Source organism: Rhea americana, unplaced genomic scaffold, assembly GCF_003343005.1.
Source record: "Rhea americana isolate MKP2758 unplaced genomic scaffold, rheAme1 scaffold_264, whole genome shotgun sequence".
In the NCBI taxonomy this organism is placed as follows: Eukaryota; Metazoa; Chordata; class Aves; order Rheiformes; family Rheidae; genus Rhea; species Rhea americana.
In genome coordinates, this window is record NW_028186384.1 from 1,071,020 (window position 1) to 1,091,656 (window position 20,637).

Below are 20,637 nucleotides of genomic sequence, written 5' to 3' on the forward strand. Positions count from 1 at the left end.
ACTGTGTTCAGCAGCTTTAATGGTTTTAGCTTGTCTATTTACAGTGCGGTTAAACACCAAAGCYTGCCCTGGGCCTGGCTGCCGCTGGCTGGGTACGCTGGTGCCTCCATCTCATCTGCTCCACCAGAGCCAGGCTCTGGCCCCTCCTGAGCTGGGACAGGGCCAGAGGGAGGCCCATCCTTTGCTGTTCCTCCTTGCATTGGCACCTCCTGGGGACTGCTGTAGTCCCCCTGCAGCGAAGATCCAGGGCTCGTGCCAGCATCTCCCCAAGGATGGCTGGCACACRACTGCTCTGTGCGATGGCGAATGCTGCCCCGTGTCTCTGCTCTGTGTCTGCTGTGCCAGCTCAGCTGGTCGTTGGCTGGCACCACTGAGGCTAGGATGCCCCGGGGGGCTGTGCTCCGCATTTAATGCGCCAGGCTGGTGTGGATGTGCTGCCACAACCACRGGTGGGCTCAGCCCGTGCCTCACCATGGTCAAGCACCTGCATCCCTGCCCAGTTGCTCAGCAGGGGCTTGGCTCCATCTGATGCTGTCCTTTCTGCAGTGCTGGCTGCCCCRGGGGCTGCAGGAGCTGCAGGGACCCATGTGGGCAGCATGTCTGGGCCAGGATGGTGCTGGTACTGTCCTGCCCATGCCAGGCTGGAGGGGCCTGAGATGCCCCTATGGGGCCTAGTGTGTTGAGGAGGGGATCTCTGGGGCAAGTGCAGTGAGGGTGGGAGTTAGGTAACTATTGCCAATGGGATGAGGTCTGTCGCCGAGTGCGGTTGTCTGTTTAATGTCCGCGCGTCGCTCTGGCCATGCCAAGCACGTAGCTGCTCTTCTGTGCTGGGGCTGGCTGCCATCAGCCCCCGCGGCCCCACCACGGCAGAGCCCTGAGCCCGGCGTGAGGGATGGGGCTGCGCGCCTCCCATCAGCCGCCCGAGCCGGGAGCAGAGAGGAGCTGTGATAGAAAGAGGAGCTGAAAGGGAGCTCTTGGCCTCATCCATGCTGTTGCAGCTGCAGCCCTACCCTCGTCCGCGGGGCGAGCCATGGCTCAGCCAGGCTCTCTCAAGCTGCTTTTGCCCCATGTTCACTTGCTTCTAGGCCCAGCATGGCAATGGCAACCCCAGAGGGGTTTCTGCCAGAGGCCAGCACTGCCCAGCTCAGGCTTGGTACGCAGGTGAGTAAAGCTCCAGGATTCTCCATCCCCAGGAGGCAGAGATCCTGCCTCTTGCAGGACCTGAAGGCTCCTGTTTCTGTACTAGATGCAGGCTAAAAGTCAGCTGGGAAGATGGGCACTGACTCTCTTGAGAAAGACTCKCAGCAGGCTTTGCCCTTTCTCTGCAGCTGAAAGGTGGCATGAGCCAGGGCACAGCGGGCCATAACCCACCCGGGGCGTGGGCAATGCCTTCTGAATCCCATGCTCTCCAAGGACACCACGACCCAGGGGTCAGAAAGAAGCACTTACGTCACACGGTTATTCCTGTGTCCCGCACCATGGTGCTCAGCTCCTGCTGGGAAAGGAGGAGACACAAGCACATCAGCGATGTGTAACCTCCTAGCCAGGGGCTAGTAAGGGATTAGGGAGCTGCTGAGCAGCTCCAGGGGTTCATGACAAACATCTCAACAAGGCCTCATCACCATGTGCCCTGAAGCACAATACAGAGCTATGGAAAAGGCTTTGGAAAGCCTAGTGGCGCAGCCCCTAGGCATCCTCCCATGGATGAAGGATCAGGCATTTTAATGTCCCCAGGGCTGTATGCTCATGCTCCCCACTGGAGCTCTTTCCAGCCCACTTTGCAGCTGCAGAACTGGAGGAACTAACCCCTATTGCCTCCTATACATTCCCAGCTCTGCTCAAAAGCAAACCAAACTGCAGGATTTGATACAACMACCTAGCACTGTCCTGACACCACAAAGGTGACAGATGAAGGGCAAAAAAAATCTTCCCCCCACCCCCATCCAGTCTTGCCTGCATAAGCTTCTTGTGCAGATCAGATAGGCCATGGTCACCATCCAAAGTATGGTGGTCCACAGGAGGGAGAGCAGCCTGTTGCTGCCTCTCCAGGCCTCTCTGGAGAAGAGTTGGAGCACACTGGCTTTGTCCTACATGGCTGCCTTGGAGTATCCAAATTCATACCCACCCTCCTCCTTCCTTCAAGCACAACTCAAGCCCAGCAAACCACCAGCCCCACCCACAGCTCTTTAACACCTCCTGTTCCTCAACACTGGGAGCTGCAGCAGTTCAGTTGGGGCAGACTGTAGCCCTGTGTGCACTGTACAAAACTTGGGTTTGGTGCTTTCCAGGATCCCCCTGCCACATCCTCCAGCTGAGTCCCTCAAAGCAAAACATGCTATTCCACAGCCACACTGTGCTGCCAAGACCACAGAGACAAGCAGAGCTGCATCAGCGGTGTGATTCCTCTTCCTTCAGTATCCACGCTGGGTGGGGGTGAGGRGAAGCCTGGGGGTGATTACTGCTGTCAGAAAGGGATGGGAGGAAACCCAGCTGCCAAGAGAACAGTGCCAGCAGGGAAGGGAGGGCACGAGGCACACCATATGTTCTCCCCGAGAAACAGCAGAAAYCACTAGTTAAAAGAAGTCCAAGCCCCTCCGGCCCAAGCAACAACAAGTAAAGGAAGAAATAAATGCAGCAGGTTCCTCTTTAATTATTAACCTATGTATAAATAGTGGCCTATCCTCTTGCCTCTCCCATGCCCCAGCTCATGGTCTCACCATGATTCTGTCTCACTCCATATCATCTCCCTGCCAGAGATTGTTGGCACACGCAGTGCCTGGCCTGTAGGGCTCAGCAAACCGCACAGTGCCAGCCATGGGGAAGTCCTTGGCTCTGAAACATGCTGTGGTTTTTARGGAGACCATTTGCTTCCTTTTTCTTCTGAGCAAGTTGTCTTGCAAGCCTTGGTGCTAGTTTTGTCACCTCTCTCCAAGGCAGCTCAGTGGGGGCTAGCTCTTGGGGCTGCTTGGTATGGCCAGCTCTGGCAGGGAGCAGGTCCGCACACCGGACTTCACCWAACCTCCATCCAAAAAAATCAAAGGTCAAGGAAGAAGGACACTGCTCCCCAAAGGCAGTGCAGGGAGCAAATTCCTCTTGCAGGCTGAGATATCCAAGACCTAGGGACCTATGTGCTCTCTAGCACCCACAGAAAGGCAATCGGTTGTGAAGACCCAGAGCAGCATCGCTTCAGGCCTCCCCATAGACAGAGATACCAGGGTGCTGGTGTACATGTGCACTAGGAACCCAACACTGGCCAGAGTGGGCTGTTCTCCTCTCTGAATGTGGCCAGCACTGGATTCCTCCAGGCAGCGGAAGAACAACTAGGAAGCACTCAGGTTGCTTTCATAGTTTCCTAGATTTTAAGGCAAGAAAGGATCCTAGAGACATCTTTCTCTGCCTGTATGTTGCTGGCCATGTTAAGCACCAGAACTTTAGCAAAGCTAAAGCTTCAAGGTCACTAAGCTGCGTGTGAATGCAGAGAACCACCAGCCAAACGGGCAAGGAAAAGTGATCCCTATGGACACGTCTAAAGGTAAGACTCTCAGGTTTCCTCCACACAGATCAGGCTGGAAAAATTTCTTCWATCTTTCAAAAACGACTTTGACCTGAGCAGACAGTAAGACCTGTGTGAAAGCCTAAAACAGGCTGTGCTGGAACAGGACAGGGCTTCAGCAAGGTCTCATCTCACTACAAGCACTGAAAGCAACAGTGGCTTTGCCCCAACACAGCATTGTGCTTAAGAGCTGTCCATAAGGGAAAATGTATCTCCTGCCTGAGGCTTTGGGAGCAGCAAGCCTGTCCCTAGGTCTCTACTTCACCTCTTGAGTAAGTCAGTGATCTGCCTCTTTTCTGGAGTGAGGATACTGGCAGGGTGGGAACCGTCATGGTGACAGCAGCCACCTTCGATAAGGGTGGATCAAACTGTAAGCGCCTCCAGGAGAAACCATGTCTCTCTGGACCCATCCTGTGCCCTGATAAGCAGTGTGAGCATTACTAAGAGGGGCTCAGARTGCGTATGAAATAAGGACTTTCCTGGGAAAAATTAMGGACAGACTACCTAAGGTGGGGGAMTTGCACAGTCCTTAACATATCCCCTAGGTATCCACTAGAGGGTATGGAAGGAGTTGTCACTTCCCTGCTGCCCTGAGCACTGGGAAAGAGTCCACAGCCTCTGCCAGCCTGAGCAGCCTTGCAGATAAAAGGCTCCTCTGTCTAGAGAGACATAATTGCTCTCTTGCCACTGCCTGAGACATCAGAAAAAGGGGAAGTGAAAATGCAATCAARAATAAAAGGAAGCAGAAATGGGGGGAGGCAGAACAGAAAGGCTGGGCAAAACAGAACAGGTCCAAAACTGCAGACAGGTAGATCCTGAGCCATCAGGATCCAATGTAAGCCTTGGCTTGTCTATTCCATGCTGTCACAGGTCACACCACTGGGCTTGGGCTGGTTGGTCTGTTTGGCAGTATCAACCATACCAGACTTGGTGATGCCATGCCATAAACTTTCAAGCCCCTCCAACCCAAAGGACTCTATGGGGACAAGGAAGAGTAGCAACTTACCTGCTGCCCCATATCCTCCGCTCCGAGCTGTTTCCTGCTGGTGTAGTTGCTTCCCAACTCATCAGCTTGTGTTCCTTCTTGTAGACTCAGGCTCCCATGAATATCTGACACTTCATCTGCTGACCCCAGTCCAGCCTCCTCCTGGTAGATGCTGGCTCTCCGCCCTCCTTCCTCCAAAGGCTCTCCTGGGGTGCTGGCACTTGACCCTCCCAGTGCCTGCAGGCCCATATGCTTCCTTTGGTGACTAGCACTCCCAAGAGCAGTGTTAACATCCTGCAACGAGCCTGCCTTCCCAGGCCCCTTGCCATCTGGTCTATTGTTGTGAGTATCTGAGTTGGCTGGTGTGTTCGGAGCTGGCGCGTTTACATAACTTTGCTCTGTGCCTTTGCTGCTCTGTGCACCCTTCTGGACAGCTCCATTCTGCAGGCCATCCACGGGGACAGTTCCATTGCGAGCACTCTCCTGATGGAGCCGTTCATTGCTGTGCTCTAACTCCTCTGTGCTTGACTCCTTGCTGCCATCGGGCAGGGAGGCATCCTGTTGCTCATGGAAAGCGGATTTCTTCCCAATGTGTGTGACACGAAACCTAGAATGAGGGATGGTCAAGTAAAAATCTCTTCCCTTCTCTCTCCCACCAATATTTCCAGCTTGCCCATACCCCCAACCTCTGATTCCCTCTCTTTAGCATGGACCAATGCTGATTTCCAACTTTTCGGACCCATTGAACACCACCGATCATACCTTTCCAGGATCTAGTAATTTCCTCCACTGTTATCAGCCATCTTTCAAGCATGTTGATTGTGTCTGCTAAGCCACATCTTTCCAGACCCTTTTTGCTCCTACACTTTACAAGCAATTGGCCTTTGAGACTCTTCAAGCTGAACCAGCCCCAGCCGTGCCCTGGCCACCAGCCTTGGCTCTGCTCTCCCATCCTGGAGTCCTGTTCCCATTGACCTGAACCCATTTTGCTTTCATTTTGGCACAGCCTTTGAAGAGAACACAACAAATAAGAATTGATGCAAAGAGGAGGATGCAAAGTCTAAACCAGATACTGGCTGGTGCAGGCCCCAGTAGTCTAAGCCCTTCCAGCAGTGAAATGGTCACATCTCTTGGAAGCACCCTGAGATGCAATTTGGCCAAACAGGACCTTGTAYAGAAACTCAGCTGTAAATTCAGCAGGTGAAAAGCAAATCATCTGAGCCTGAAAAGGAAAGAAGGGATGGTCATGTGGAACCACATGGACATTATGTCCAGTAACCAGCTGCTGTAAGTGGAAAAAAACAGAWTTTTCAACAGTCTGTACAGGTTCAGTAAAGCCAGGCAGGACTTAAGTTTTGGCACAACACACTGTATTTGGGTAGACAGAGCAAAAGCCAGGAGGAGTTGTTTGGCTAAAATCTGCCAGAGTACATCTTGTGTGCATTGCCTTGGAGTGACAGGTGGTATCTAAGAGGTTCACCAAGCCTCTGTGTTGTGCCAAAAACCCGTTCAGAGCACAAGAATAGGAATAGAGAGCTACTGCAGAAGTTGGTCTGACACCCATAAGGGATGCATTTATAATCTGAGGTGATCGCAATACTGCATTTRGGAAGAAGAGAGAAGTTAGGGAACGGCCATAACTTTGGGAGTTGGGAGGGGAAATATGTAGGTAGCATGGGTATAGTCTAAATAGCAAGTGAGCTTGTTGTGACTAACTGTTCTTATTCTTCATAAGCAATGCAAACCACTGCTGGATCAGCACACAGGAAATCTCTTCCATGGTGAGCTAGTGTCTACCAGCCAGAAAATACTGATCCCCCAGCAGAAAATTCATCCTGACGCAATGTGCGACTCATTCAGCAACCAGTTCTAGCATCACTTGAGTCACACATGGAGAAGCTACAGTAAGCACTGTCTCTGCTGAGGTTGAGCTGTGATTCAGTGTCTGGGCAAAATACTACTACAGCAGCAATGTTCAAGCRTTGCTGAGGTTGAAAGAACAAGATCCAAATATTAGGTGAATGGTAAYACAACTGATGAAGAAGGGAACTGAGAAGAAGGCCCAAGAAAGGACAGATCCCTGATGAGATGCTAGAGATAGCTGAGTGAAGGAGATCGCCACCRGACAGCACCGGGCTGCATAAACAAACACGGAAGTGTAACAAAGAAAGAGGAACAAGTGGACAGGCCAGCAAGCAGAGGCTGGCAACAAGGAATGTGACTTCAGGAAGATGTTCTGGTTACTTGGTCACTGGCAGAAGTTCTTAAACCCTCAAAGCTGGAATCACTACATCAAAGATGGGGGCACCAGAGGAGGGTCCTAAGCAGATAGCCAGAATACTGGACGGCCAAAACCATGAAATAATGTTACCGGAGTAGACAATACACACTTGTTAACATTACAATCAGAAATGCTGCTCATAATTAGAAAATTGGCAGAGAACTGCTCCAGCTCTGGATGATATACCCACAGGATTACCTGGGTCAGGCCAAGCAGCAGTAAATATGACCTTTTAGGCAACAGCATCATGATTTAAGGAGATCAAAGAATGTTTTGGTCTCAAAGAGAGACTAGGATGAGGTACAAACGACAGGATCATTTCTTGGTAATCTCTTTGAACAAYGTCAGCCTGAAAGATCCAGAAAAGGACTGAAAGGAGCAGGGAAGATTCAGGCTGGAAGGAGCACATGACAAAGTAAYGAACCTCAGGATCACAATGAGAAAGGCAGGACAGTTTTGGCTATCTGCCCAGTCAGTATCACCAAGGCTTTTGATTCAGTGGGACATGACACACTGTAGCTGATGACGCTCAGGACAAGATCTCCATCAGATGCAAATGGCTTGGTGGATAAGCTATGCGACTAATAGAGCAGGTAGCATAGCAGCAGGAACAGTCCTGGAGTAGTTTGCAGACAGGAAGGGTGCAAAATGAGGGAAGACTCCTTTGATGCAACATACATAATGTACTACACAATAGTATTGTGGAGATGGCAAAGACAAAAGCATTGGAAAGTTATAGGGAAAGGCCTAAGATAGTAAATGATTGAATAATTAGCCTCTAATTACTGAATAATATACTACAGATGATATAACACAGATTACTTTAGAATTATAGAATAATTTGGATTGGAAAGGCCCTTAGGAGGTCTTCGGTTCAAACCTTTGCTCAAAGCTGTGGCCAATTTCAAAACTCAGTCAGGTTGTTAAGAGTCTTCTTCAGTTTGGTTTTAGAAACCTCCAAGGATGGAGATCTCTCCTCTGGGCCTTGTTCCAGGGCYGCACCACTCTCAAGGTGAAATCCTTAATGTCCTATCTGAACTTCTCTTGTCRCAACTTGTGATCATTAACTCTTGTCCTTGCACTGTGCACCTCAGAGAAGAGTCTAGCTCCACCTTCCTTGTAAACTTCCCCCAGCCCTTCAAGTAGTTGTAGAGAAAAGTTACATACCCCCTTAGCCTTCTCTTCTCCACGATAAACAAACCCCTTTCCCTCAGGAGCTCCTCATCTGTCATGTACTCCAGCACTTTGACTATCCTGGTGGCCCTCTRCTGAACTCACTCCTTTCTACCTAAGGTTTCTTCAGCTATGAGGAAGTGACTACCAGCTGGGGACCAGACTCAGTCACTAAGCTGTATGTAATAGGAARGAGGACTGGACTTTCAACTACTATATCCAAGACAGAAGCAAAAGCTAAAAACAAAGAGGAATAAGACCTTAGGATTGCTACAGAAGAGGTTGGTTCAAGGAGCTTTTGTATGTAGGATCAGTCCTGAATCAAGACAGTTCATGTAATCGGGGTATTCATAGGAAATCAGGCACAGCAAGGCACTCCCAGAAAGTTTATCGAAGTTCAGAAAGAACATGGGGCCAACTTGGAAACRGGAATTAGAATTTGGAGATAATTTTGTACCTCATGGTCACATAGGCCACACAGTAGTCAGACTTCATAGAACAGGGATTCAGCAAGCAGAAGCATTCAAAATATAACCTTGGAGAAATACAGTAACTGTCCTCTGGGGAAGGCTSATGTGACACAGGATCTTAACACGGAAAAAGAGCGAAAACTGAGATGTGAGAGAAGGTGTGTTTAGAAAAGGAGACTGTCTTCCCGAGGCACTCAGACATGACTGAAAGGAGACTGAGAAGAGCATAGATGAAGAACACAGAGCAGCAGGGGGAAGTGGGCCTCAGCCAGGGAACGAGATTAACCATGAATAAGCAAGTGTGCAGAGACATGGCTTACCAAACACTAAACTTTAAACCAAGAACAGCTGACGACAATGGTTAGAGGTAGAAGCTGTCTGTTTATTTCACCTGTGTAATTTCAGCTCGAGTTCAGCATGGGGAGGTCCTGCAGTTCTCTTCCCKTCAACAGCTCCCCATAAAGCTCCCAATTCACCTTTCTTCTGACTCCTAGAACTCYTAGTTCTGATGGTGGAAACACCACAACCTCCAAAGGTTTGCCCCACCCAGTCTGGCTCAATATTACTACGGAAAGACTGTCTCTCTGGACCACAATATGAAGCTTCATCAAAACCTAGCTAATGAAGACCCTCTGCATGCACTGAGCACAGCAGAGTTGTCTTCTCTGGGTGGCCATCAGGAATTAGCAGTTCTTTGTCATCCCACCATGATCACCACAACAGTGGGGAACTGACAKCTGGCACATCTTTCTAAAAGACATTGTGCACTCTAAGTATTTATGGGGAAAGAGGCAACCTGGGCATGATTGCAGAAGAAAAATGTATTGAAGGCGACTAATTACACAAAGACCATAGATAGCTCATGAAGTCCCTAGAGCTGAGAACAGTTGGAGATCGGAGAATATCCATGGGAAGTATCAAATATGTTCCCCTACTCTTATAGGCCTTCCAAAGTATCCATTTACAGCCATCATTAGAGGCAGAGTCCTGAAGAACTACAGCCACACTTCTGTTCTGATGGTGATGCCTGGTAATCTGCCCATTGCACCTGCTGTCGCCTTTTCTCCCTCCTAACAAGACCCCTGAAGCCTGGGATCACTGCCCTTGCCTGGCAGAAAGCTCCACTCACATGGGGTGGCAGGCTTTGAACAGCCCTTTGAGGCCTGGCACTGAGTCAGCAGGACAACCCAGGCCCAAGCCACCTTCCTTGGGAAAAAGGAGGWGAAGGAAGAGGTGTCACTAGTGCAAGACACTGGCACAGCACGGCCTACTTCATTTCTGCATTGACTCAGTGGCAGGAGCTGTACTGCACATATTTTGAAGAGCAGGACACTCACTTGCTGAGCTACTATGACACTTAAACAGGGAAAAGCAAGAAGGTGCCTGGTATGGGCAAGTGGGGAAGGGGRAAGGAACACGGGACAGAGAAGAGTGATGTCAGGTAAGGCTCATTTAAGTACCTGCCCACTGAGAAGACAGTGGTCTCYCCAGGATGCATCCTGCCTTTCCCATCCTTGGACCTCCCTTGCCGATGTAGTGGGGGCTTCTTCCTCTTGCTGCAGTGGATGCAGGGGGCCTGTGTGGATCCCAAGTGCACTGTATGGTGATGTGGTGGTCCCCCATCTTGGCTGTTACGGTGGGGACAAAGGCTGCAATAGGAAGAGGACATGGCAGGTCATATCACCTGAAGGAGTCTTCCTTACCTTGGTGCAGCCTCAGCTCAGCAAACCCAGAGAAGCAGCAGTTCTGGAGGGGACCTCCTGTTAGAACAGGAGCGAGGGATGTTACAACTGACAGTGGAGTAAAGCATAGGAACCACCATGTACTGGGGCATTATGACTCCTTGTTAGGAAGATGCTTTGTACCAAACCATTGAGATGGAAAGGGGCTGYCTGAAGAGTCTCAAGAACAAGGTGGTACAAAGACTGCTTCCTGCTCATTCTGCAAGAGACACAGCCTGGCATACACTTCCCTYACCTGGGCACCGGCACTGGGACATCCCCTTCATTGTCCCCCAGCATCTCCTTGAGGGCCTCCGCATTTGCTGAAGAGAGAGGARAAAGGGAATGTGTCAGCCAAAGCAGTCAGTAACCAAGAAGTCTCCGAGTCAGCCCTAGAAAACACTCACCTTCATTTTGGATGATGCATCTCACAATCTTCTCTACAGTGTCCTCGTTCAGCTCCTCCTCTTCATCTGAAAGGAAGAAACATAGCACGGAGGGCTGGGATTCACTGCCTCACCATTTCCTCCCACAGAACAAATACGAATACCCTAGGTCTACAGATGGAGAGGTCAGAGAAGCCCCGATTTCCCCATCATTCCCAGAAAGCATTTGAGATACACTAGAGCTCTGACCATGGAAAAGAAATGGTTAGGAGAGCCACGTGCACACAGAGTGGAGGTTTATACTTTTCCTCCACTACCAGAGCTAGGGAACATCAAATAAAATGAATAGATAGCAGGTTTGAAACAAGTAGAAAGCAGTGGTTCCTCATGGGCACAGTTAAGCTATGGAACTCCTCACCGCAGGATGTTGTGGATGTTAGAATYTTACCTGTGTCCAAGGACAAATGGGATATGTCTGTGGAACAGAAATTCACTCGGGGCTGTCAAATACATGGAAACCATCTCTGACAGAGGAAGTCACAGAGCTACACAGAGTGTTAGAGAATTAAAAGAGTATTTGGGGRRAAAAAAAACAGTAAATGTCTGCTCTGTTCTTGTATCCCCGAACACCTGCTTCTGGACACTGTTGGAGACAGGAGGCTTGGCTGGAYGGACCTTCAGTCCAGCTTGTGATGCTGGACATGTCTTCTCAGAAGTAGGTCAGAGCCCAGGTCTGGCAGGGAGCCTCCCTGGAGAACACAGTTCTGGGGCTGCCACTGCACTTACAGATGTCCCCAGAGACATTTTCCCAGGCTGTGGAGTCTCCAGTGAGCAAAGCCAATTCTGGGAAGTTTGAATATTGTCTCTGTGTAACACCAAGTCACTAGCTCTGGAGGACTGTATCAAAGTCTGCCTGGAAGCTCTCACTGTTTACACACAGACTCTGGGAGAGCCATGTTTCCCTCCCATGCACAGTAAGTCCCAATGTGAGGTGCTAACCCTCCTAAGCCCTGCTGATGAGACAGAGRAGTCAGCGGAGTTTTTTGACACCATTTGGCCGTCTTTTCAGTTAAGCAGAGAGCCTAAGAAACACATCTTCCCCATTTCAGCAGGCGCTAAGGAAATCCACAAATGATAGATCTTGCTAGGACCAAGCTGTGGCTTGCATTCATGCCCAGTGCTGCCCTGATTTCCAAACCCCGTTCCCAGAGAGACACGATATCCTCAGGTGACCAAAAATACCTTTCCAGCATGGGGCACAGATCCTAAGAAAATGCCYTTCCTCCCCTAGAGGGTCTCTAGGTCTGCACCAAACACAATACAACTAAAAGAGCACATGACTGATAAAAAACACTCAAGAGCCTCTTACTGGACACAAAAGGGACAGAGGGACATCTTGTATCTCTCGCCTGGGGAATTTTTGCTCATAGGGCACRTGGGTTGTAACTCAGATCCCGGAGATTCAACAGAGATTCTAGCTCTTACCTAGAATTGTAACTTTATGATAACACCATGCCAGGAATTGCCACGTGCTGATCTCCCACCCTCCCTGACACCACCAGCCTTCATAAGCCTGCTACCATCACAAAGTCAACAATTCAGAGGGCTTCCTGGGCCCTACACTCCTGAGAGCTGCCTCACTGCCAACACAAGAATGGCCCTAGAGGGCTGGGGCAAAGGTCTGACTGCCCACCAAGAACCTCTTTTAACAGGCCAAACATCAAGGTCTAAAGAGTAAGAGCAAGACAAATACACAATTATGTTGACCCGAATACTCTCCTAGGAGCTGGACCAGCACAAAACTGGTGGCGGAGGCTGAGCATGGTCTAAGCAGCTCTCTGTCTTGAGGCTGGAGTACGGCTACCAAGAGCCTGCCCCGTCCTTCAATCCCATTAGCTCTTCTATGTCATGGCATGTCACAGTTTGGCCATCAAAGAGACCTAAGCCCCAAAGAAAAAAGAGCAGTGGTGGGAATGGCAGCCAAAAGTGAAATGAGATGAAAYGGTAAAATCATGGCTGGCATTCATGCAGTGTTTGGTGTGAGTGGGTCATGGAGACCCTTGGGGAAATCAGACACAGAAGACCTTCACACCATGTGAAGCCCCATTCTCCCAAGCTAGGAACAAGTCCATCCAGTTGGGATAGGGCACAGTGCTCAGATAGCATTTCTGTTCTTCCCATCCCGCTGGCTGCATGCAACCTTCACGCTCATGCAGGGAACGTGGTACTGCTCTCACCGTTTCATTCCTTTCCCAGCCCACTGGTACATGATGGGTAATTCTTCCCACCTCCAGATCACTTCCGAGAAACATATTTAAGGAGTACCACRGTACCAGAGTCTCCCCCTCCCCCCTCCCGCTGAGTCCTCGTATCCCTGTACTCACTGGCCTGGAGCTCCGTCAGCACATCTTTGTTATCTGGGTCGAGCTCATCACGGAAAGTCCGGCATCGATATCCCTTCTTCTTCAGGACATGGCAGATCAGGAAACCGACCAGTCCCATGATGAAGAAGACCAATACAAGGAGGAAGACCATAGACAGGCTGTGCTGGGGGTCTGATTCCCCATCATCGGTGCTGTTCTGGTCTGACATGCGGATCTAGGAGAAGGGGGGGGAGCAGCTCAGAGACCCTGGCACTCAACCCCTGCCAGTCTCCTGGCTCTCATCCTCCTGACCCTCTGCCCTCCCCTTGTCATTGGCACAGCCCTGGCCCCAGGCCCTCACTTGGAAAGAGCCTGCTCTCAGCTAGGGATGAGCTGGCAAGGGCTCATCTCTTGCTCCACAAGGACTGGCCTGGCAGGGGGCCCTGCCACCCCCATGTACTCAGGGCAGCACAGAGGAGAAGGCAAGCTGGACACAGCTCGGCACGGTTTCCCAAGGACACCTCCACCCCACACGCACCYGGCAAGAGGCATCCCAAGGGCAGCAGCAGCAGCCATGCAGGCCTGCCCAGCCATCCGGCTCTGAGCTGCTCTGTGTCTCTCTCCATTGCAGGCTCCTTCCCAAGGGCACAGGTCCCCCAGCTGCCCCCCGGCTCTGCAGCACTCGGCCTCACTGCCTCGCCCTTGGTGGAGGATGAACGCCCGCAGCCAGCGCTCTCGCAGCACTGCACCAGCCCGCTCCCCCCCGCTTCCCTCACTACTCACAGCCGCCACGGAGGGCCTCAGCCGGCAAAGGCAAAGGCAGGGTGGGCAGGGAGCCACAGCAGCCGGGCTTGCGAAGGGCTGAGCCAGCCGGCAGCTCCCGCATTGTCTGCCTTCCCCCGGGCGCCCCGCAGAACCGAGCTCCCTCCCTCTGCCGCTGCCTGCCCTGCTGGGTCTCTGCGTGGATCTCAAGGGCCTCCCCGGCTCCCCGCCCCGGGCATGTCCTGGGAGCTCGGGGGGTTGGCCGCCTGCTCGCTGGCTCCGCTCCTCGGCGCAGGCAGGGTCTCTCCGGCCGTCCCTGGTTACTGCTACATGGGCGCCGCTGTGCCGGAGAGCAACGCACGCTGCCGCTGTGGCTGGTACCTTGAGCCTCCGGCGCTCTGCAGAGCTCTCCTCTTCACCTTCACCTGTCTCCTAGCAACCCAGCATCCCTGCTGCAGGGTACCACTTTGAGCATCCTTCTGCTACCCCAGCTCCTTCGCCTCTTCTCTTCCTCAGGAAGGAGCAGATGAGCCACGCTGCTTCTGCCTTCCTAGGCAGCCTACTGCTGTCTGCTAGCAAAAGCACCTGCCTGTCCTGATCCAAGAAAATCTCGCTGAAACTGTAGTGGATGAAGGTGCAGAGAGCAGCTCAGGGAAATGCTGGCAGCTGCAGCAAGGGGTAAACAACAGTGTCGCTCAGGGAAGATGGTGCTGGCAAACTGCTTGCTGTCCCACAGCAGATAACCTTGCCAGAACGCAAGTCAGCCCTGACTCCCCCAGCACGTTCCTTTCCAAAGTATTTGTCGATTCGTAGAGCAAGAAGAACAGTGGTGACAGGATGGAAAGGGGTGGAAATGGGTCTCAGCAAGAGCAGGATAGTTCCTCTATTGGTATGTGCAAGGCACAGTGGAGCACAGAGGAAGAGAGGCATGCATTTATCTACGCTAACTAGTCCRTGATCACGGTACCAAAGAGTCAGAGAGGTCATGGAAAAGGAGCCTTGAAAGACCATGCAGCCCAACATCCTGCTCAGAGGCAGATAAGCTAACTTTCTCCCTCTCATTCTGTAAAAAAGTTTGTCTAAACCAATCTTCAAAAGCTCCATCAGTGGCAGTCCCAATAGCTCCTTCTCCACCTCTTCCACATTATCCTCACTTTGTGAGGCTTCACCAAAAACTCCTTCACTGCTGCAAATTAAGCCTGCTCCTCTTGGTCCTACCTACAGGGCCAGTCCTCCACCCAGACCTCAAAAAGTATATGCAACCCTTGAAATAACTGGTGACCTCGTATTTCCTATCACATCTTTACTGAACTATGTATATAAAAACTCACTTCTGGGAATTACCTCACCAAGCCCATGTGATGATTAATTCTTAGGTCTTACCATGTATTCAGATTCTTTGTTTATTCCTCTCCTTCTTGCAYAAGCTCAAAGGCTGCTAAGTTGCTCAGCCTGCCCATACCCACTGTGGGTACATGTGCATATGATATTAATGTGTGCAGACAGAAGTATTCAAACATCTCATCAACTGTCAAGACTGGACAGCAGAGACCTCACAAACTAGCTGAAACCCCAGCATAGACTGCTCCCATGTAGCTTCTTTGTTATCATTGCCTGGGCTCTCTTCAGCCAGGCTTCACGCCAGAGCTGCATGTGGAGACCACCCCATAGGGCTAGCCCCACTCCTTACCCYTTCTGGYGGGGCGCTAGCCCTCACTTCTCAGYCCTGCTTCCAAAAGTGACCCTTTGATACCATTCACTGATGCACTGGGAGGCCAAACTCAGAGGATCATCAAAGGTGAACTGTTCCTGCCTTCGAATCCTTACGGATCTCACAGAGACCAGCCCTTTCACCATAGCATTTGTAAGGGTAGGAAGCTATTGGGAACACGACTAAAGCCAGGAGGGCAGAAATAACACAAGTGCTGAACCTCCTACAGCTCAAAGATCCTCACAGCTGAACTGGCCCACATAGATGGAGATACAGGTGAGCAAAGGGAAGTGTTGGTATACATCTCTTTTTATCTACCGCTGAGGCAACCCACAACTCTTCCAGGCTTTCAAACGAGATGCACCTTGTAGCCAGCTACATGATGATGACAGCCCTCATTCCTATCCAAAAGCAGCCAGGAGAACCATGGAAGTAACATTCAGGAGCCCAGGACTCTCCTTCAACCCCGAGAATTCACCAGGTTACAGCACATCGTATGTGCCATTCTTCCGTCTGTTATCCTGGCAAGAAGACAGGCTGAAGCCATAAGATAGTCCTAATATGGAAAGAAAAGACCACGGGCAGTGGGAGACTTTTTTCGCCTGTTTCTGCCATGTGTTGCTGGTGACACAGGATAGGAGAAGTCTCATGACCCCACTCTATTGAGCTGCCACCAACTACAACATCATGTGAGTCTCTGCTGATGCCCTCTCTTCTTTGAAGGGACAGTGGGCCAGGGACCTAGCAGTTCTGACTTTCTCCTAAGCCCCACGGTAACGTAGTCATGGTGAGCTTTCTTCCCATTTGTTCTCATGCCCACGCTGTCCTTTAGAATAAATCGTTCTTTCTCCTCTCTGGTGTTTCCGCCCACCCAATGTAGCTCTGCATGGCAATCCTATCCCCTTTCAGCCTTCAGCTTTGCCAGGCTAAACAAGCCCAGCTCATTTAACCTCCTTTCCCAAGACAAGATTTCCATTTTGCCACTGTCTCAGCTGTCTAAGCATTTCCAAAACCAAGGAGGCACGTGATGGGGAGAAGGAAGAAGGCACAGCAGCCTRTCCTGGGACAAATCCTGGCCCTGCATGGGGTAAAGGAGGTTGAAACAGGACAAGCAGTGAGCTCCTCAGCTTCATTATCCTGGACGATTGTCTTCCTCCTCCTCCTCCTGGGATGGGCACCTATCTCTCAGCACACAAAACAAGGCCCCTCTGGACCCCTCTTGCCCAGGGCTCCATCCTGTTTCCACCACACCAGGCCTCAGAGTCCTTCAGCCCCAGGGCTGCTCATTCTTTGTGTCACTACTGAATCTCATTAACATCCTTATGGCCAGGCCAAAGAAGAGCAGCTTTGTCYTATACAGCCCTTCCCGGACCTTACAGGTGACAGCTGTTAAAAAAAAAAAAAATATCCCCCACACACAACCCAAGCAATGGCTCTTTTCTCTCCTGAGACTGACCAGCGTGGTACAGCTTGAATTCATAGAGCTCAGCTCTCYTTCCAGCGCAGCATGGCCTTGTCCATCCTGGCCATTGAGAACAGTCCCTGGATGGGGCTATCCCCCAAACTACAATAGGGAGGTACTAACAACAGCTAGATGATTGTAAGATGCCTCTTGGAGCAGGTTTAGGTCCCCTCATACACATAGCCAGAGACCACGCTGCAGAGAAGGGGCCAGTTGGTCCCTGAGGCACTGGAGCTCTCTGCAACCATCAGGGGGTGATGAGGAGGGTCTGAGCCACCCTGGCTGCAGCACGTTGTACCGGGCGCTTGGGAATACAGAGCAGCACAGATCACAAAGGAAAGACTCRGTGCCACCAGTCGCGGCACGCCTGGAGTCTGCTTCAGCTTGGATTTGTGTCCTTTCTCTCCCCACTCCTTCCTCCTACCTCTGCAACAGGTTCAGCTCCTTCCCCCACCCAGTGTGACYCCAGTAGCCAAGACAGAGCATAAGCAGAGACAGTGCTGGAGCCAACAGCAGTTCAGCAAAAGCTCCAGGACAGGCAGCTGCCCGTTTGCTGCACTCACCACTGAGATCCCCCTGCCYTTCCTCCCCAGGTCACTCACGGGAACTGTCCCGGCAGACAGACCTAGAAGTCCTGGAGGAACCTCAGGATCTTTGAGGCTTCCATCCCTCTTGTGAAATAGCCCAGAAGCAATTTCAAATTTAAAGTTTTAAGCCATCAGGTTTAGAAGTTACTGGGGAAGGAGGGGKGTGGAGCAACTGAGCACCCAGCAGACGGACAGCACGATCCACATGCATCGTCCCCTCAGGTGAACAGCTCCCCAGAGAGACACCGCTCCATCGCTCCATACAGCAAACCATGCCACGAGCTGCAGTCCCAATTTATCGCCATATTAGTGCTTTTCTGCTTTTTTTCCATGATTTTTCTACAGTGACTATAATACAAGTCATACCACAAACAATGCTAATACACCCATTTTGTGGATCACCTGCTTTGGCCATATTGATTGTCCACGTGGCAGTTAACAAAACAGGAGAGATTTCTAGGCTCTGAAGTTCCTGCGGACAGGCTGTTTGTGRGGTCTCTACCACGATGCTCAGCATGAAAACTGCCATTATTTCTGTGCAAATTCTATGCCTAAATTGCATCTCCTCAAACATTATCCTGAATCTTAAACCCACTTAAGACTTTCAAACGTGCCCAGGAAGTTAATGGCCTTTAAAACGCAATGCATTTTTGCTATTTGAGTACAAAGAGCATCTAAAAATATCCTTCTCCTATGATTTCTTTGCAGTGCTCCAATACCCATCAGAAGGCCCTGAACAGTAACTGATTTTCAGAAAGTGAATTCAGCTAGCAAAGTCTCCATGTAAGCAAAATGTGCTCAAGGAAGGAATGTATTTCTTACCTATTTGCTCCTTTCCCATAGCCAGGCAGGTCTGTGGCTCAGCTGTGCCGTTTACGCAGCTCTCCAAGCCCGTGGGGATGTTATCTGGTCGCTGCACCTTTCTGATCTGCAAACAGCCCGTCATGCTGAGTGATCAGCCATCGGTGAGACGTCAGCTGGAGTGGAAACCCAGCCGGGGAGCAGAGTGCCGCTGACTTGAATCATTTTGTTGCTAAATCCTCGTTGCTTAGATCTAGCCTATTAAAGTCCATTTGTCTGACCTGGGGGTACGCTAGGCTCCCGGGCCCGGCGTCTGGCACATGTCGGGTGCCGCCGGCACAAGGCCTGCTGTCACACGCAGCCCCAAGTGGCACAGGGGAAAGAGCAGGTCCCGAGGTGAAATACTGCAAAAAGCAAATCAATAGTGCTAACCGTTGYCACAGATGGAGCACAGCTTTCAGCTCCTGCAGGATGCTTTTAAATCTCTCCTTCTCCCCATGGGCAGGCTGTTTTTTTGGCTTTCTCCTCCAGGATCCCACCTGGCTCTCCTCTGCTTGGGCCCACAGCCCTGTAGCATTGTACAGACACTCATCCTTTCGCACAGAGCCTCTGTTTCCACAGGTGCTGTTTGGGGTGAATTTGCTGCTACAAAAACCATCTACAGGCTCAGAGCAAGGAGAGCACCGCTCTGTGCCAAACCTGAAAGTGCTTAGCTTTACGACTGAGTTGGCCTGTAGCAAAGAGCGTCCCGGCCTCACAGCAGGGTTTGCAAGCCACGCTCTGCAGGGTCACAGCCAGAGACTCTCAGCACTCCTCCGACGCATACCGCTTTCCTGGAGCAGCCCTTTGGTGATCAAAGAAATTGGAAACCACTGTGCAGAAGAAAACTACTGCCAAAGGACAGGAGCCAGGAGGAGCAGCAGCACAAAGGGCACAGCAAGGGAGACGAGCATTCACACAGTGAGGGGCAGATGACGATGGGAGCGTGATTTAATAATCCCGTGATATAATTGCATACTAAGAAAAATTCTTTCCCTGCTTGCAACTCTCTTAGCAMGCAAAATGACAAACTGTCCCTCCATTTCCTTGCCTTCCCTCCATCCTCATCCCACACACTCAGGGCTATGCRTTTGTGAAACTCCTGTTACTACAAGCCAAATGACTTCCCTTCTGCACATTTATTACCCAGTTCAAATATACTTTTGCTGAGAAGCTGGGGAATCTCCCAGTGCAAATCTGTAGTGCTCTCCATCCTGAATCCGCTCCTCTTATGTTCACAGGGACCCCCAGTTTTGGGGCTGCCCATTTGCCCTTTTCCTCTCTGACACCCTACAGAAGCTGCCGTGACCTATTTTACTGCAGGTGTCTTTGACCATCTTGTCTCAAACACAGCATCCTCCATCTCCAACCTCCTGCTCATGGGATCCACAAGGGCAGGTTTTCCCTGTTGCCCAGGAAACCTGCAGGACCAATTCCCTGCTCAGCTCAACTCTTCYGCTCTCAGTGAGGTCAAACTTGACCTAGAAAAGTAGCTTCTGCTGCTGGGTTCATGGGTGCATGTTTTGTTTGTCATGTCTGTGGTTTAGCTGCAAAAATAAAGCTGCTGCAAAATTCCTGGTTAGTCTTCCCTCTACTTGAGGTCTCCCAGGCTCTTCCTGCCAGTTGCATTTTCCTGCATCTTCCTTTCCAGCAGAGCTAGCCCTGGAAAAGCAGGACTGCCTCATAAGAAATTTAAAACAGAGAAGCATCCAAAACCTTGGAAGCAAAGGGAGGATTACGTTGCAAGRGCCAGGCACCCCGTCTCCAGCGCAGGCTTACGGGTGCCGTGACAGCGGCTGCCCGCACACCGTCGGCTCCGCCTGCAGCCGCCCCCTTTTTCTCCTGCCCTCTCTCCCCGGGGCCATTGCTCTCCCTCCGCGCTTTGCCGGTCCTTATGCGCAGCGCCCTGCGGGCCAGGCGCCGTCGCGGGAGCCGGGAGGAAGGCCTCCCTCGGGCGGCGGGCCGATTTCAGGCTCCGGCTAATCCGGGTCCCGACCCGTCGGGAACGGCCGCGTGCCGCTTCCCGCTCTCCTCGTCTCCAGTGGCGCGGCCGCTTCGCCGCCGGGCGCCCTGCCTCTCCTCCAGCCCCGCTTCAGGCCTTCCCTGAGCGCTGCAGTTTCATACACCTCGGCCTGCCCCGCGGCTTTTGTCCGCCGGCCGCCCCGCCTGCCTCCGGGTGCCTCCCTGTCCCCGCCCGCTGCCAACCGATTACTGCTGAACGCTGCCACAGGTCGGGAGGCCCCGTTCCCCTCGGGCGCGCCCCGTGCCGCGGCGGCGCACCCGAGGCCGCCTCGGCCCCCGCCCCTTCCCCGGGGGGAGGGCGCTGAGCCCGCGCACGGCCCC

General features: G+C 51.7%; 1 protein-coding gene across 4 annotated transcripts; it reads right to left on the minus strand.

Annotated features, from left to right (window-relative positions):
* Window positions 1-2: 2 nt before the first annotated feature.
* On the minus strand, window positions 3-20,615 carry RELL2 (RELT like 2). Of its 4 annotated transcripts, none has more exons than XM_085307804.1 (8): window positions 18,277-20,615; window positions 12,954-13,167; window positions 10,591-10,656; window positions 10,440-10,506; window positions 9,923-10,111; window positions 4,560-5,145; window positions 1,450-1,495; window positions 3-942 (listed from the first exon to the last, which is right to left on the minus strand). In XM_085307804.1, exons 2-7 carry the CDS (start codon window positions 13,159-13,161, stop codon window positions 1,451-1,453), a joined length of 1,161 nt encoding a protein of 386 aa, XP_085163930.1. In that variant the 5' UTR covers window positions 13,162-13,167; window positions 18,277-20,615; the 3' UTR covers window positions 3-942; window position 1,450. The 4 variants fall into 4 exon arrangements, with proteins under 4 accessions (XP_085163930.1, XP_085163931.1, XP_085163929.1 ...); XM_085307805.1 differs by lacking the exon at window positions 18,277-20,615 and adding an exon at window positions 17,431-17,705; XM_085307803.1 differs by lacking the exon at window positions 18,277-20,615 and adding an exon at window positions 15,770-15,879 and having other exon boundaries at window positions 1,450-1,492.
* Window positions 20,616-20,637: the final 22 nt, after the last annotated feature.